The sequence below is a fragment of the Mizuhopecten yessoensis genome, unplaced genomic scaffold (assembly GCF_002113885.1).
Source record: "Mizuhopecten yessoensis strain PY_sf001 unplaced genomic scaffold, ASM211388v2 scaffold10771, whole genome shotgun sequence".
NCBI classification, from domain to species: Eukaryota; Metazoa; Mollusca; class Bivalvia; order Pectinida; family Pectinidae; genus Mizuhopecten; species Mizuhopecten yessoensis.
The window spans coordinates 1138536-1152947 of NW_018408713.1; the positions used below are offsets into that span (position 1 = coordinate 1138536).

The window sequence follows — 14412 nt, forward strand, 5'->3', positions numbered from 1 at the left end:
CAAGTGCACTCAAACCTTTGAGTCTGATCCTTGTATAGGAAGAAGGGTTTCTTTTACGTACATATTACCTATGAAGCTCACGCAAGAGCGTTCACTATAATAATCTGTATACAAAAATACCTGTAAAACTATTTTTTGTAGATACCAAATACCCCTTCTACTATTTTTTATAGTATAAGGGGTATTTTTTATATACACTAATACAGAGTGTTATAGTTATATTGATAAAAAGTCAGACTTCAAAGGTCAGCCAGTGAACTGGTTTTCTTAAGGATGTTTAGAAATATATATTTGTTGGTGAGATAGTCCTTAACTAGTGACTATCTCTCATATCTTCTATTTCATTTTTTCGATGGGCTGCACTTCATCCCAAAAAAAATAGAAGAGGGGTTATATCAGTTAGATGATCATCGCAACGCCACCCCTCTTTCCCCTTAGATCGGGGTGCCATCCCCGATGCATCTATCAATATGAACCGATAGCAATTTGAGCATACCGTTTCTCTTCCTTTAGATGAAGGGGAAGGATAAACCTCCCCTCCGTCTGAAGCCATTTTGTAACAATAATCTTCTTCGGCTTATTTTCTGTTTTCTTTCCAAACCAACCCACTTCCGCCTGTCACTAATATGTCTCCAATTGTGAAGAGTTCTTCTAAACTAAGCGATAATTTCAAATACCATATGAAAAGTAAATTGCATATTAGAGCACAGAAAATGTTGTATCTTATTAATTGATAAGCTTCACACAATAATAGCTTTTACTATTTGAAGAAATTAAATAAGAAATGAAAAATAGACACGATTCTATTTTTTTATCGACTACTTTGTTCTTATTGTGCGATCAGAAGAAATCGTCTGCTTGGTTTGACGTTGTTCATATGAGGTAGAATGCATCCCAACCAAAATATAATATATGTTCAAGACGTTAAATTTACATAAACTGATTATCTAAACACTAGATTGAAGTTCAATACGACCAATAATGCATCGCATCTATCTGAAAATAAAAGTGTGGAAATCGTCTGCATCCTAGTTCCTACTCCTTTACCCTGAGGAGCCCAGGCATTCTACAAAAAAAACTATAATGCTTAAAAGCAAAACAATACCTATCAGCTTAATCTGATTTTAATCATTTAATAGGTATGTTCTTACCGTTGAAGGTACTGTTATTATTATTTTTGACAGAATTTCAGGCTCCTTTTCGACACGGTGCATCTGCAAGATATTTCTTGGAAATCAAAGTTTAAAGGTCAAGATCACATTAAAAACATTGAAAATTCAAAAACAAGATTTCTGATTTGTGCTTGAAGGTCAACATTATCTTTGAGTTCTTAAATTTATAATGTCTTAAATGAACACTCCTGAAAACTAAAACTGTTTAAGGTATTTCATACAGTCTCATGTCGGTGTATGATAAAGATATGGAAGTTGGTTGGTATACCCATGTCAGGAAAAATGTCAATAATAACGTTTGCAGAAATTATTTGTTAAAAATATTGTTGACTTTGTCTGAAAAGTAACACTTGAATGCAGAATTTTATTGGCGCAATATTGCATTGAATATTTCTGAAGACAGCCGTGTATTGACTATTATCGAGAAAAATGTAAGAAAATTAAACTTCAAATCTCAAGAATCAGATGCCATGAATTTTCATTGGATATTTTACAATAATTCATGAAGCTAACAAGGCTATTGATACAAGTCAAGACAGATTACCTGAGTGAGAACCTGAAGGTGTTTTGAATGGTGTACAGGTAAAATCGCACTTGCTTTGCATGCTTTTTCCCAACTTCAGGCAGCCTAACGTTGGCTTTATGCTCAGTTTTTGATTTTTCTCGATAATAGTCAATAAATGGATACTTCAGGAATGCATGTTCAGGTAAGTTTTTTTTCATTAATTCCATTATTCATTGCAATTTTGCGCCACGAGAATTCTGCATTCATATGTTACTTTTCAGACAAAGTCAACAATATTTTCAATAAATAATTTCTGCAATTAGGTCATTATTGACATTTTTCCTGACATGGGTATACCAACCAACTTCCACATTTTCATAATTTTGAGGAAAATTTATGAGCCAGTCTCATACTATATACACTGACATGAGCCTGTATGAAATACCTTAATTTTCTAGGTTTTTATTTACATTTTGTACATGTATGTATTCCAGGTACTGATCATGACTCGGCACAGACTGTTACATGTAACTACATTTGTGTAAGATGGCAGATCTTGTTCAGCATCAGGAAACCAATGTATTAGATCAGGTATATTTCACTACTAGCTGATTTGGTCTTAACTGAGTGATTATAGATTAGATATCAGAATTTGTTTCTTTTGATTTTTGAAGTAGGGGTGGGTGAGGCAATTTTTAAGTGATCTGTTAGATAATTAAGATAATAAATTTACATGAGATGATGTATAAAAGATTAAGGTCATCAACCCCTGAACTAGGAAATGAATGATGATCATTTTATTTCTACATTTATTTTCCTTGATATATATGACCCCTTTGACCCCTTCAAAGATCAATGCTACAAAGTAAGAATTATGTTAAAAGTCCTAATTTTTCAGTATCTGATAAATTCAGTTTTATTTTACCACTATGATGACCATTATACATTTATTAAATGGATTGAACCTAAGAAGCAAGAAAATAAAAGAAATGTGTATGTTAACCTATAGTATTGTATATGTAAATTTGAACTTTATTCTTGTATAAACATCAATAAGCACTCCAAAGACTGGTATTGTCCATACAACTTTTAATACAATACATGTGTTTACCAAACCATTATATTTGAATTATCTAACAGCATTTTTCCAGATTTTTATCCTTCACCTTTCTTTGCTCATTATTTTTGTAGCAATATGAATTTGGGGGCATGATCACAAGCATATTCCAAAGCAGTGAACAGGCATCTGAAGAAGGACTAATTGACTGTTTACAGGACGCATTGCAAGACATTATATCACAAGAATCAGAAGAATATACAATTGCTAAAAAGACTCTAGAAAAGGACAGAAGTGAAGTTGTTGATTTGAAGAGCTTAGAACCATATGGAAGTGATTTTGGTCCTTCACTTGATGAAACTGTAGATGAAATCCTGACAGATAGCAACAGTATAAGGAAATGTCCCCAAGAAGTACATGTCAACATTGAAATAGGTGAAGAGAATAATTTTCAACAAGAAGAAAGTATTCCAACTGTGTCAGATTTTATACTTTCTGTAAACAATTCTGCAAGTAGAAATGTTTTTCAGGATTCTGAAAGTGGTACATGTACTGACAAAACTACAACTTCGGATCTACCTTATCACCTGAGAGTTGTTTCTGAGAATTCTGAGAAGTCTGAGAATCTTATCATAAAGAAAACACATAATGATTCCAACAGTGAAGACTTGGACCAAACATCTGAACATTACAGAATAACAAAATCAGTTAGTCAAACAGGGGTAAGGTTCAAGTCATCTAGTGATGTTAGGGACACTGAATTGGGTATCATTGGAAAGAATATAAATTATTCTGCCAATACCAATTATTCTGCCAATGGACAAGATAGCGCTTCTAAACAAGAGGAGGAAAAAAAGACCAATAATGGCAAAATGGAAGCTGCTGGAGTCAATGACTCTGACCCACCAGGTAATGACGATGATACTGCAGCGAATCCCAAACCAATTATCACTAAAGAACAAGGTACTAGGAAGGATCGAGATGTTACTGACCAACACAATACACCAGGAGAAAATGTTGGAGAGAAGTTGAATACAAAAGAAAAGGACCCGTCACAGAATGAAGGAGAAAGCTGTTATCAAACTACAGGAGATTCTGGCAATCCCAGGAAAGATGAGGGAAAAGATATGGATGAAGTTGAAAATGTCATTTTAATTGAAGATCCCAAAAGAAAGGAACACAAATTTGAAGAAAATGATCAAGAGATTGGAAATCCACAGGAGGAAAGAAAACATAAACATGATTTAGATCTAAACACAGAAAGTGAACATTCTGTAAAGAATGGTAGAGAGAGACAGACAGTACTAAAGGACAACAAGGATTCACCTGACATGCCTGGAGCAAATGATAGCATTCATTTTGCCGAAGATTCTACAAGTGAGGTAACATATCGATGAATGGCATGAAAGTTATCCTTTAAAATCTTGTAGTTTTTATGTTGCCGATTTTTGAACCATCAAGTCATTACATCCCTTTGTGATGAGGTTGTGGATGAGAAGTATTCCATTCCTGCAAGTTTATATAATATATACAGTGGAATTCAGATAATTATGTTTGAAATAAAAATAAGAGAAATCTGCAGACAGCAATATAATTCTCACATAATTATGAAAAGCAAGATGGTTACTTGTGTAATTAAAAATAAATATCTGCATTGTTTTTCATTCAATCTGCAGCCATTTATCAATTCTTCAAATTACAAAATTGAGAAAATTCTTTGGTTCAATACTGTTTACATTAGCAAATATGACTTAATTATATTTTTCAGGAGTCTGTGGAAAAGCTGTCTCTGAAAGACTTGGCCTTTGGAAATGAGGGATACAAACATTTTAAATTGTATGCAAAGGTGATATGATTTTTATGACATATATGGCTTTAACTAAATGTTTGTTTTGTCTCAAACCTGGCTTCATTTTTCTTTCTGCATGAGGCCCATGGGGAGTTTGTTTTTGTATTTGTGAATTGTAATTTTCTTTCTTGGGCCATATCATTGATTGGATCAACTATTTCCTTCAAAACTGGATTTTATAAAACATTCAGATAAAAACTTATCTTTAAGAATAAAAAATGAAAATAGTATCACCTGTTTGGAACTGATGAATTCACTGTATCACATGTTTATCTTTCTCCTAGATAGATAAGAATATTCGGGTTGACGAACTAGTTGAGGCCAAGGAAGCATTAAAGATGAACTACGACTGGAGGATTCGACAAATTGATGAAATAATTGATGTGGCAAAAGGTGAAACAATATCAATTTAAGGCAAAATAAATATATGATATATATATATCCAGTCTCTGACACAAATAGACATCTTCTTGACCTCGAACAGAGTACAGATACATATTTTTTTTTGTGAGAAACTCTAAGGTATGGCAGAAAGGTTGACTACATTTCTTTTCCATATGTCTTGTAATTAAGCAGGATCCTTGGTCTAGTAATTAACATGGTGAGCTTCTGATATCACTTAGGTAATATTAAAATTGTTTTGATACGTATACACCAATGTGCACTAATTTGCCATTTTTGTTGTTTTTATTTTCAAATAATGGCCATATTTCATAAAAACTTTTTGAAATATGGAGGACATGTTTTTTTTGTTTTTATGTTTTTTTTTAGTAATTACTTATTGCGGTTTTTCAGGAAATTATAGTTTGAAAGTAATTTACATAATACTCATTAGTTTAGTTTGGCATAAAATTATTTCATTATTGATGTGTAAATATTACAGGTTAGAAAAAAAATATTTTTAAAAATAACTTGTGCAGAAGAGTTTTAATAAATAAACAACTAAAGTGCCCTTTTTTGGTCTCATTTTCAAGGATGATAACACTTAATTTTTCAGTTTTATACATGATTCAAATAGCTTATCAATGATATTAACTTTAATTAATCATTCATTTGTAAATTTTGTCACCAGTATATTACACTTAATAATATAATCTGATGAGTGTATCTGGACAATAATTCCTTAAACAAATGTTCTACCCGTAGTGGAGGCAGTAATAAGACATAATTTGACCAGCATTCTGCATTTCCTATTGAAATTCCCAATTCATAATGATATATTGTTGACCTCTATCCCTCTACAGCCTCAAATGACTATTACACTCAAGCAAGTATGTATACATACATGTAATTATATATATCATGTTACACTTATATATCTTCTTAACTGTAGTTTCACTAAATTATACAAGTACATCCTGGTGTATCAACCATGAGTTTTAGAACAATCAAATAGTAACCTTTCTTGAATAAGAAAACTCCCTGAACTATATCTATTCTTACAAAGTTTTAGAAATATACTACATATGTACCAGTGAACTTCTAATTAAGTGATGGAATTAAGCCTACAAGTTTGAAAATATGTGTCATAATAATTGTATGGCAAGTTTTAATTGAAAATAACATGACCAAGTTTACATTCTAGCTTCTCTATAGGAATTTCCCTTCACCTTATTTGGTAGAGTTATATAATATAGTTATCAAGTTTATTTAAATAAATTTGACCTTGACCAGCTTTGTAAGTCTCAGATGTGATTTTTAGCTCACTTGCCCTTCAGGCCATGGGGCATGCAGTGTCCGTTGTCCGATGACCTGAACAGACCAGTAGATTTCTACTAAATTTGGTCTGGGGCATCCTTAGGCCAAGAGGCCTCAATTTTGTATAAACAGTGGATTTGGACCCATTGGGGGCAGAGGGGCGGGGCCCAATAGAGGAAATTGAGGTAAACCTTTAAAATCCTTCTTCTACCGTAGGGATGTAGGGATTTTATTCTAATTTGGTCTCTGTAGAGATAAAAACCTTTGAAATCCTCCTTCTACTGTTGGGATTAAGTGATTTTATCCAAATTTGGTCTGTAGAATCCTTGGGCCAAGGGGACTTAATTTTGTATAAACAGTGGATGTGGACCCATTGGGGGCAGAGGGGGTGGGGCCAAATAGGGGAAATAGAGGTAAACCTTTAAAATCCTTCTTTTACCATAGGGATTAAGGGATTTCATCCCAATTTTGTCTTGAGTATCTTTGGGCAAAGGGGACTGAATTTTGTATAAACGTTTGGTTGGATCCCCTGGGGGCAAATAGGGGAAATTAAGGTAAAAACCTTTGAAATCCTCCTTCTACCATAGGAATTGAGGGATTTTATCCCAATTTGGTCTGGAACATCCTTAGGCAAAGGGGATTAAATTTTGTATAAACAAAGGATGAGGCCCCTCTGGGTGCTGAGAGTTGTGGGGCCCAACACTTTTTCTGTCGGTATGAAAGCACCTCAAACATTACACTTCCAGGTATTATATAAATACAGGCTATTTAGATTTTTATAAAATAGATCAGCAAAAATTGTTGGACTAAGATGTAGTGAAATATTGCTTTGAGGTGTTGTAGTAAAAATGCATCTAAAAAACCCTTGAATTAATTATTGTGAATTTTAGCCTACTACAAGAACCCAAAGAACAGCAAGGCAGTGACCGAGTGGCATGAGCTGAAGAAAACTGTTTCTGTGGACAAGAGAAGTGCAGTCAAGAGTAATACAGACATCAAGTTTCATCTGGCCTCTCTGCATGAGCATAGGACGATTTTCACATACATCCTCATTGTAGTCAGTAATTTATTCTTAATCACAGCTTACATAAAATGTACATGTAGGAAGTCAACACAATCAGGCTAGATCAGATTAGGATAAGAACCTGGAGCTCACCTTAACATGTACAATAAATTCTTCTTAATATCATTCGTAGCATTTGCCAGAGAACAATGTGATATATATATAATGATACCACAATGAATTCCCTTAAAAGTTTGAGGGAATACAATTGCCTGTTCTGTTAGATTGACCCAACATTGATCTGTTTATATTATCATACATAACAGTAATTAGGATATTTATAATGGTTTACAGACTATGAACAGCCAATATGTCTCTCTTGCTACATTGCCAATTTACGTATTTCTATTGTTTTGCTACATTGCCAGTTTACATATTTCTATTGTTTTGCTACATTGCCAATTTACATATTTCTATTGTTTAGCATAGTATATACAACCTCTTTCTGTTGATGAGCCATTTAGATATTTAATTGAGTATGGAACAAGGAATTATCTCTGACTTTGGTTTTCTTTTGACATGCACAGATGCAGCTGGTGTCGGTGGTTGTGACATGCATACTCGGGAAGCTGACCTTTATAGGGCTGGAGCCTAAGTTAGAGCTAATGGCAGGAATGAAGACCTTTATTGGCACAGAGATGGTCCATAAATGGATCCCTCCGAATGTGTGGATAGGACCTTCAGAACGATACCTAATCAGTAAGAAACTACACTAGTCTGAATGAATTGAACAGTTTTGGAAAAGTCTCAAAATAATACTTTGATGCCCTTTATCCCCTGTATTATTAAATCTCTGGTCAAACTTTTCAATTTAAAAGATGGCCATATACATTTTCTCCAATGTTTGCCACTTGTTCATTTTACTTTTGTGTTGTTTTTTGTTGTTGTAAATGCCTGTTTATAAGGTGGCAGATTTTGCCCAATTCATGGTAGAGTTCCATATGTCTTAATAAAAAATTATGAATTAATGGGAGAGGAATTTTAGGTTAAATTTAGATAAATTAAAGGTTGGTTATGCAGTGATTTGGATATAAAGAGAAATACACTATTGTACAGAATTATGTGAAATTTAATATGTTTAATGTGAAAAAATTGTATTTTCAACATACTACTAGATTCTGTTTTGAAGTTATGGGTGAATTATTTTCTGATCAGCAATCATTGAAAGACTGACACCATTTCATAAAGGGTAAATATTGTTTAAATTTTTAGAAATAAATGCAGGTAGGCTTATGAATTATGTAAATAGGTATTGGAGCTCTGTATGCCCCATGCATGAGAGAAGACTTTGGAATCCAGATAGACTATAGTAAAGAGGGATACAGTAAAACCAGTACACTTGGCTGTTGTGAGGTGGCAGGCAGAAATGTAGCGGGAACCACAACTCTAGCAGAGTGTGTTAATAGCACTAATGGTAAATAATTCTAATTACATATTATACATCGTATTTTACAATTTGGTCTGAAGCATGATTGGGTGAAGGGCAATCAAGATTGTTCAAATAAGTTGCATTGGCTAAATGTGTCAAATGTTTTAAACATTTAAAAAAAAATCCGCTGAATAACCAAGAGTTCTTAGGATTAATATATTTGGCCTGTAGCAGGTTGTTATTGAGTGTTATTCACTGTTCAAATATTTGAATTTGAACTATTTTCAAAGTCAAAGGTATCAACAATTGTAAAGAATAAATCTTTTTAATAAGCAAGGCATACAGCAAATGTATCGGCTACATTTTTGTATCCGAGGGAACCATCTTGAAGGAATAAAAGTTTTGCCAATTCAAGATATGAATATATTTATTGGTGATGGTGTTGGTTTAGGAAGGGCATAGTGGCACTTAGATTAATTATTGATGCTTGGTTGATGTGGTTTATAATGAATGTCAACATTTTTTTATTAGGGCCCCGTATCGGAGATACGGGTGCCCCATAGTAATCACTCTGTCTGTCTGTCTCTGTCTGTCTGTCCGTCCACATATTTTGTTTCTGGCTGATAACTTTGGTATTTATTGACCGATGAACATGAAACCAGGTCAAGATGTTCAGTTCACAAAAATACACATTGAAGTAAAAAGTCAAGGTCAAAGGTCAAGGTCATTAAGTTCAAAGGTCAAGGTCAAATTTTGCATCTTTTCACTGATGAACATTTTGTTATGACATGATGGAGCAAAGATGATCAGAATTAAACAAGGAGTCAACCTGGCCAAATGTCAAGGTCATTGGGTCAAAGGTCAAGGTTGAATTTTGTATCTTTTCACTGGTGAACATTTTGGTATGACACTTTGAAGCAATGTTGCTCAGAATTCAACAAAGAGTCAACTGACCAAAGGTCAAGGTCATCGGGTTAGGGGTCAAGGCAAATTTTGTAGCTTTTCATTAATGAGCATTTTATGACATTATGAAGAAAAGTTGTTCGGAATTAAACAAAGGGACACACTGAGGTAAAAAGTTGAGGTCAAAGGTTAAGGTCATTAGATTCAAAGGTCAAGGTCAAATTTTGCATATTTTCACTGATGAACATTTTGTTATGACATGATGAAGCAAAGTTGATCAGAATTAAACAAGGAGTCAACCTGACCAAATGTTAAGGTTACATTTTGTATCTTTTCACTGGTGAATATTTTGGTATGACACTTTGAAGTAATGTTGCTCAGAATTAAACAAGGAGTCAATTGACCAAAGGTCAAGGTCACTGGGTCAAAGGTAAAGGTCAAGCAGAGATTGTGGGAATTAAACAAGGAGTCATTTGACCAAAGGGCAAGGTCACTGGGTCAAAGGTCAAGGACAAATTTTGTATCTTTTCACTGATGAACATTTTGTTATGAAATTATGAAGCAAAGTTGGTCCGAATTTAAAAAGGAGTCAACTGACGTAAGGTCAAGGTCATGTGGTCAATGTCAAGGTCAATTATTGTATCTTTTTACTAATGAACTTTTTTTTATGTTATGGTGTAGCAAACTTGTTCAGAACTTAACACAGAGTCAACTGACCTTAGGTCCAGGTTACGGGGTCCAAATGGTCAAGGTGAAGTTTTATATTTTTCACTGATGAACATTTTGTTATGATATTATGAAGCTAAGTTAGTCGGAATTAAAGAATAAGTCAACTGACCAAAGATCAGGGTCATTGGGTTAATGGCCAAGGTCATTTGGGTCCAAAGGTCAAAGACAAAGTGGATCTCTGACTTTGATTCTGGCTCTTGATGGAGGAGGTATATAAGGTGAAATAAAACAAATCAAAGCTAACAAATGAGGATTGCACAGGTATTTACATTTCTGTTAGCCCAGCAAATATGGAGGTGGAAGGAAACAAGACTCACATCATAGTACATGTAAAATGTATATTTTGCTTCCTTGCGATTTTTTTTGAAGTCCAAATGTCAAACGTCAAGCTCAGCTTTATGGGCAGATTGCTTTTTGATGATTATGGGGGATATATTGCCACAAGACGGGGCCCTTACTGACCTGTCAGTGTTCTAGTTTATATAGTGGTCACCTAGAAAAAAATATCTTGTGGGTTGTGAATGACACAAAAAGTGTGCTTCAAGTTTCTAACTCCCTGACCCCGATATGTATGTCTTGTTTTTTGAATATTCAAAATTTTATGGTGGAGAACTGGAGCTTTGGACCTTGAGATATTCTGCATATGAAGTGCTGAACATTATTTAATATTTAACAAGACTTTGTAGGTGTGAATTATGATTATGCAGTGACCAGTGTCTCAGTAGGACAGGTACATTGTATGGCTTTGTTATACTTTAGAACAATTTTTGTTCCAGGCATTGGAGTATGGAGAGAAGGTGTTTTATGTAGCGAGCGACCATCAGGACAGAACTCTGTGGGCCATGTGTTGAAGCCTTGTTGTACAGGACTCCGAGGACAGTGTCAGCTGTTGTCACATGAACACTGCCAGTTTCTGGAGGGCAGCTTTCATGTCAATGGACCAGAGCACTGTAGCCAGGTATAAAAATATCCCATCCCAATGAATACATTACATATCAGCAAAGGTATATCATGAGTGGAGTCATTGGTTCAAAACTAAATGGATACACAGTGATAAATCTACATGCGAGTCCTGGGTCGTGTTCCCATAGAGGTTTTGATTTGACCCATTACATTTCTGAAAATACTGAAATTTAACATGGTGGGATCCATATATTTTAACCATACATTGGAAAAGACCCATGCAGACTTATTGCAAATTGATCACTGGATACATGATAGTGGAACTGAATTCATTCGAGACCATAGTTTTCAGACCTTGGATACATAGGTTCTTATAGGGATGTTGCACCAGAAATATCATTTAAGGTCGGCTGTCATGCTCACCATTTTGATTCTGTTTTCTGTGGAATTTGTTACCATTCAAATCGGGGAAAGTCAGATATAAAATTAAAATAAAGAAAACTTAATCAGATATACCAGGATGATTGAAGTTTTTATGTCATGTCTACACGATACTTTCTGAGTTGCCTCATATGTCTTAATCTTCAGATGATTTTTTCTGACTGAAAACATTACCAAAAATTGTTCTTGTAACGTTTTCAAGTTGTAGAAGTCAGAGATAATTGAACCCAATGTGCTGTATCACTTAGATATTTGTGTGTGTGTTGAAGGTAAATTGTCTGAGTTCAGTGTGTGGGATGGGAGGGTTAGAGGCAGACCCTATACAACCATGGCTCCCTAGGGACCCTATCCAATGGTGGAGACTACCCCTGTCCCTAGTCTATCACCATGGAGTGATTCATGCTGTCCTCGTGAGCCTTGCCCAGGTGCTACTGTTCAGGAAGATTGAGAGGACCCTTGGTTGGCTTCGACTCACCATTGTCTATCTTATGACAGGATTAGGGGGCCTGCTGGTAAGTCTGGTAGTTATTGTTTTATGGTGACACTTGGAGAAAAGTTGGGAAAAGTTGTTCAAAAGCTCTTTCCTAGCTATCAATCTAGTTGCAAGCATCCTTATTAAGGGTACTACAAAATGTACTTGGCTTAACATGTGTGTCATAGTAAGTTAAGATGTGATTTCAGCCTTGTCTAAATTGTTGTTTGATATTCTGGCAATTTTCCGTAATTTATTTTTTAATTTTTTGTGATTCATTTCACAATTACATTAATGTCTGGAGTTTTGAAAATTGTTTTAAACACTTATCTTGAAGGGAAATATTCATCTTTGTCTGACATGTCAGTGAAAATAAAGATCTATTTTGATGAAACAGCAAATATATTACTGTATATGAATGATAACTAGGAGTTGTGCCATGAGTTATATTTGAGGACCGGAAACATGATGTCCAGGCCATTTTTTCTCATTTTAAAACCTTGAACTTGTGAAATATTTATATGTTGACGGAGTCAATTTTGTGTTGGTATTTCAGACTGCTGCTGTCTTTAATCCCTATGTGCCACATGTAGGTGGCACAGCCACAGTGTTTGGGATGGCTGGTTTAATCACAGTAGAACTGATACACTACTGGCACATTGTCAAAAAACCTGCTGTGGAGCTGACAAAGATTTGCGGACTTTTAGTGGTCTTCTTGATGCTTGGTACCCTTCCTTATATTGACAATTATAGCATTGTGTCTGGATTCCTCTTGGGTGTCATATGCTCCGTCTTGTTCCTGCCTTTCTTGTCCTTCAGGCAGCAGCAGAAGCACTGTCGCATTGTCCTTCTGTGTGTTGGTGGACCCTTAATATTTCTGGTGTATTTTGTCTTGCTTTATGTTTTTTATAAGGTACAAACTTTTGAAGAATGTTCTGGATGTAAATTGTTTAATTGTGTGCCATACACAGAAACAATGTGTGACCCCTCATTGTGGACGCAAGAATAAGAAAGTGGTATCATATATATATATATATAAATGATGTATTGTACATTAAAACAAGTTTATAATAAATATTCATGGTGTGGTGAAGTTTTGCATTTAATAAAGTTATTAAAGTTAATTTATGCCCTGCTTGAAAGGAGTTGTTCAATGTATATTATCAATATCAGATTTCAAAACAAATTTGACCTATTTCAACATTCATTGCACCAATTTCACCAGGGTTCATAATAAACAAATTCTAATGAATACTATAGTTTCTTAAATGCCAGAAAGAAGTGTTGTGGGGTTGTAGGTGGTTGGGGTTGAAATGGAGGCTTATAAATAAAACGTAAGTTAGTTTGCTTGTAACGAAATCTAAAGACAACATATTTTAACAATAGACCTAGGGGCCTAATTAATAGCTCACCTGGTATTTGATTTTCAATTTAAAACCTGCTGTGTATATACCATACCAGTTATCAAAGAAGTACAATTAATTTAATTTGCAAGAAGAACTTCATGTACACCTGTTTGGGTTGGTAAGATACCAAGAAGATATTCTTCATGCCCAGCAATTTTGTAAATGGTTATGGCATGGGGATCTCAACTGTTTACATGTAATTACCCAAGGAGGTAGTCTCTAGGAGTTGGTCTGGACCTCAGGGCCAATCCTGGTAGCATGAAAGTTTTCTTCCCATCATGCCTAGCAATTGAATATTTAGTTAGTAATTCCCGCCTGTTCTTTTGAAGGAGAAGGATTTTAAAAATTCTCTATCTACACTATTGGGGGCACACTATCCATTTATACAAAATTTAGTCGTCTTTGCCTGCAGATTCTCGTGACTAACATTGGTTAAAATCGCTCAATATTTATTGGAGGAGAAAGATTTTTAAAATAGTTTCCTTAATTAACAATATTGGGTCCCGCCATCTGCCCCAATGCAAAGGGGCCACACCCTCCATTTATACAAAATCTAGTCCCCTTTGTCCACAGAAGATCTGTAACTTTGGTGATAAATAATCTCTCTATTCACACAGAAGGAGAAAGCTTTTAAAAGATTTACCTCTATTTCCCCTATTTGGCCCCAACCCTCAGCCCCCCCAAAATTCCTCTATTTTTTGAAGATTTACCTTCCCCCCTATTTGACACGCCCCTCTGTCGCCCTGGGGGCCATACCCTCCGTTTATACAAATTATGAACCCTTTGGCCAATAACCCACTAAGCTGTTAAGGACTAGTAGCGTTTTAAAGGGAAAAGTTGACGGA

General features: G+C 34.8%; 2 protein-coding genes across 6 annotated transcripts in view; one reads left to right on the forward strand and one right to left on the reverse strand.

The window, feature by feature from the left end:
* LOC110462305 (exocyst complex component 4-like) overlaps nt 1–634 on the reverse strand; it is a 41345-nt gene extending 40711 nt beyond the window's left edge. For all 3 annotated transcript variants that reach the window (XM_021516218.1, XM_021516217.1, XM_021516216.1), the window contains exon 1: nt 497–634. In XM_021516218.1, coding sequence (XP_021371893.1) covers nt 497–553 — 57 coding nt within the window. In that variant the 5' untranslated portion in view covers nt 554–634. The remainder of the gene's footprint in view (nt 1–496) is intronic.
* A 191-nt stretch (nt 635–825) lies between these two features.
* On the forward strand, nt 826–13290 carry LOC110462278 (inactive rhomboid protein 2-like). Of its 3 annotated transcripts, none has more exons than XM_021516187.1 (11): nt 826–882; nt 2172–2268; nt 2869–4116; nt 4503–4580; nt 4868–4976; nt 7172–7338; nt 7872–8043; nt 8594–8758; nt 11122–11303; nt 11959–12201; nt 12718–13290. In XM_021516187.1, the coding sequence occupies exons 2-11, from the start codon at nt 2224–2226 to the stop codon at nt 13168–13170; spliced, it is 2862 nt and encodes a 953-aa protein (XP_021371862.1). In that variant the 5' UTR covers nt 826–882; nt 2172–2223; the 3' UTR covers nt 13171–13290. The 3 variants fall into 3 exon arrangements, with proteins under 3 accessions (XP_021371862.1, XP_021371861.1, XP_021371859.1); XM_021516186.1 differs by lacking the exon at nt 826–882 and adding an exon at nt 1214–1248; XM_021516184.1 differs by lacking the exon at nt 826–882 and adding an exon at nt 1732–1879.
* The last annotated feature ends 1122 nt before the right edge of the window (nt 13291–14412 follow it).

Bases quoted from the DNA above. Each gene is read 5' to 3' on its own strand.
- LOC110462278 (XM_021516187.1), top strand. From the start codon at position 2,224: ATGGCAGATCTTGTTCAGCATCAGGAAACCAATGTATTAGATCAG. The intron at 4,977-7,171 runs GTGAAACAATAT...TGTGAATTTTAG, and splicing joins AATAATTGATGTGGCAAAAG to CCTACTACAAGAACCCAAAG. The intron at 12,202-12,717 runs GTAAGTCTGGTA...TTGGTATTTCAG, and splicing joins CAGGATTAGGGGGCCTGCTG to ACTGCTGCTGTCTTTAATCC.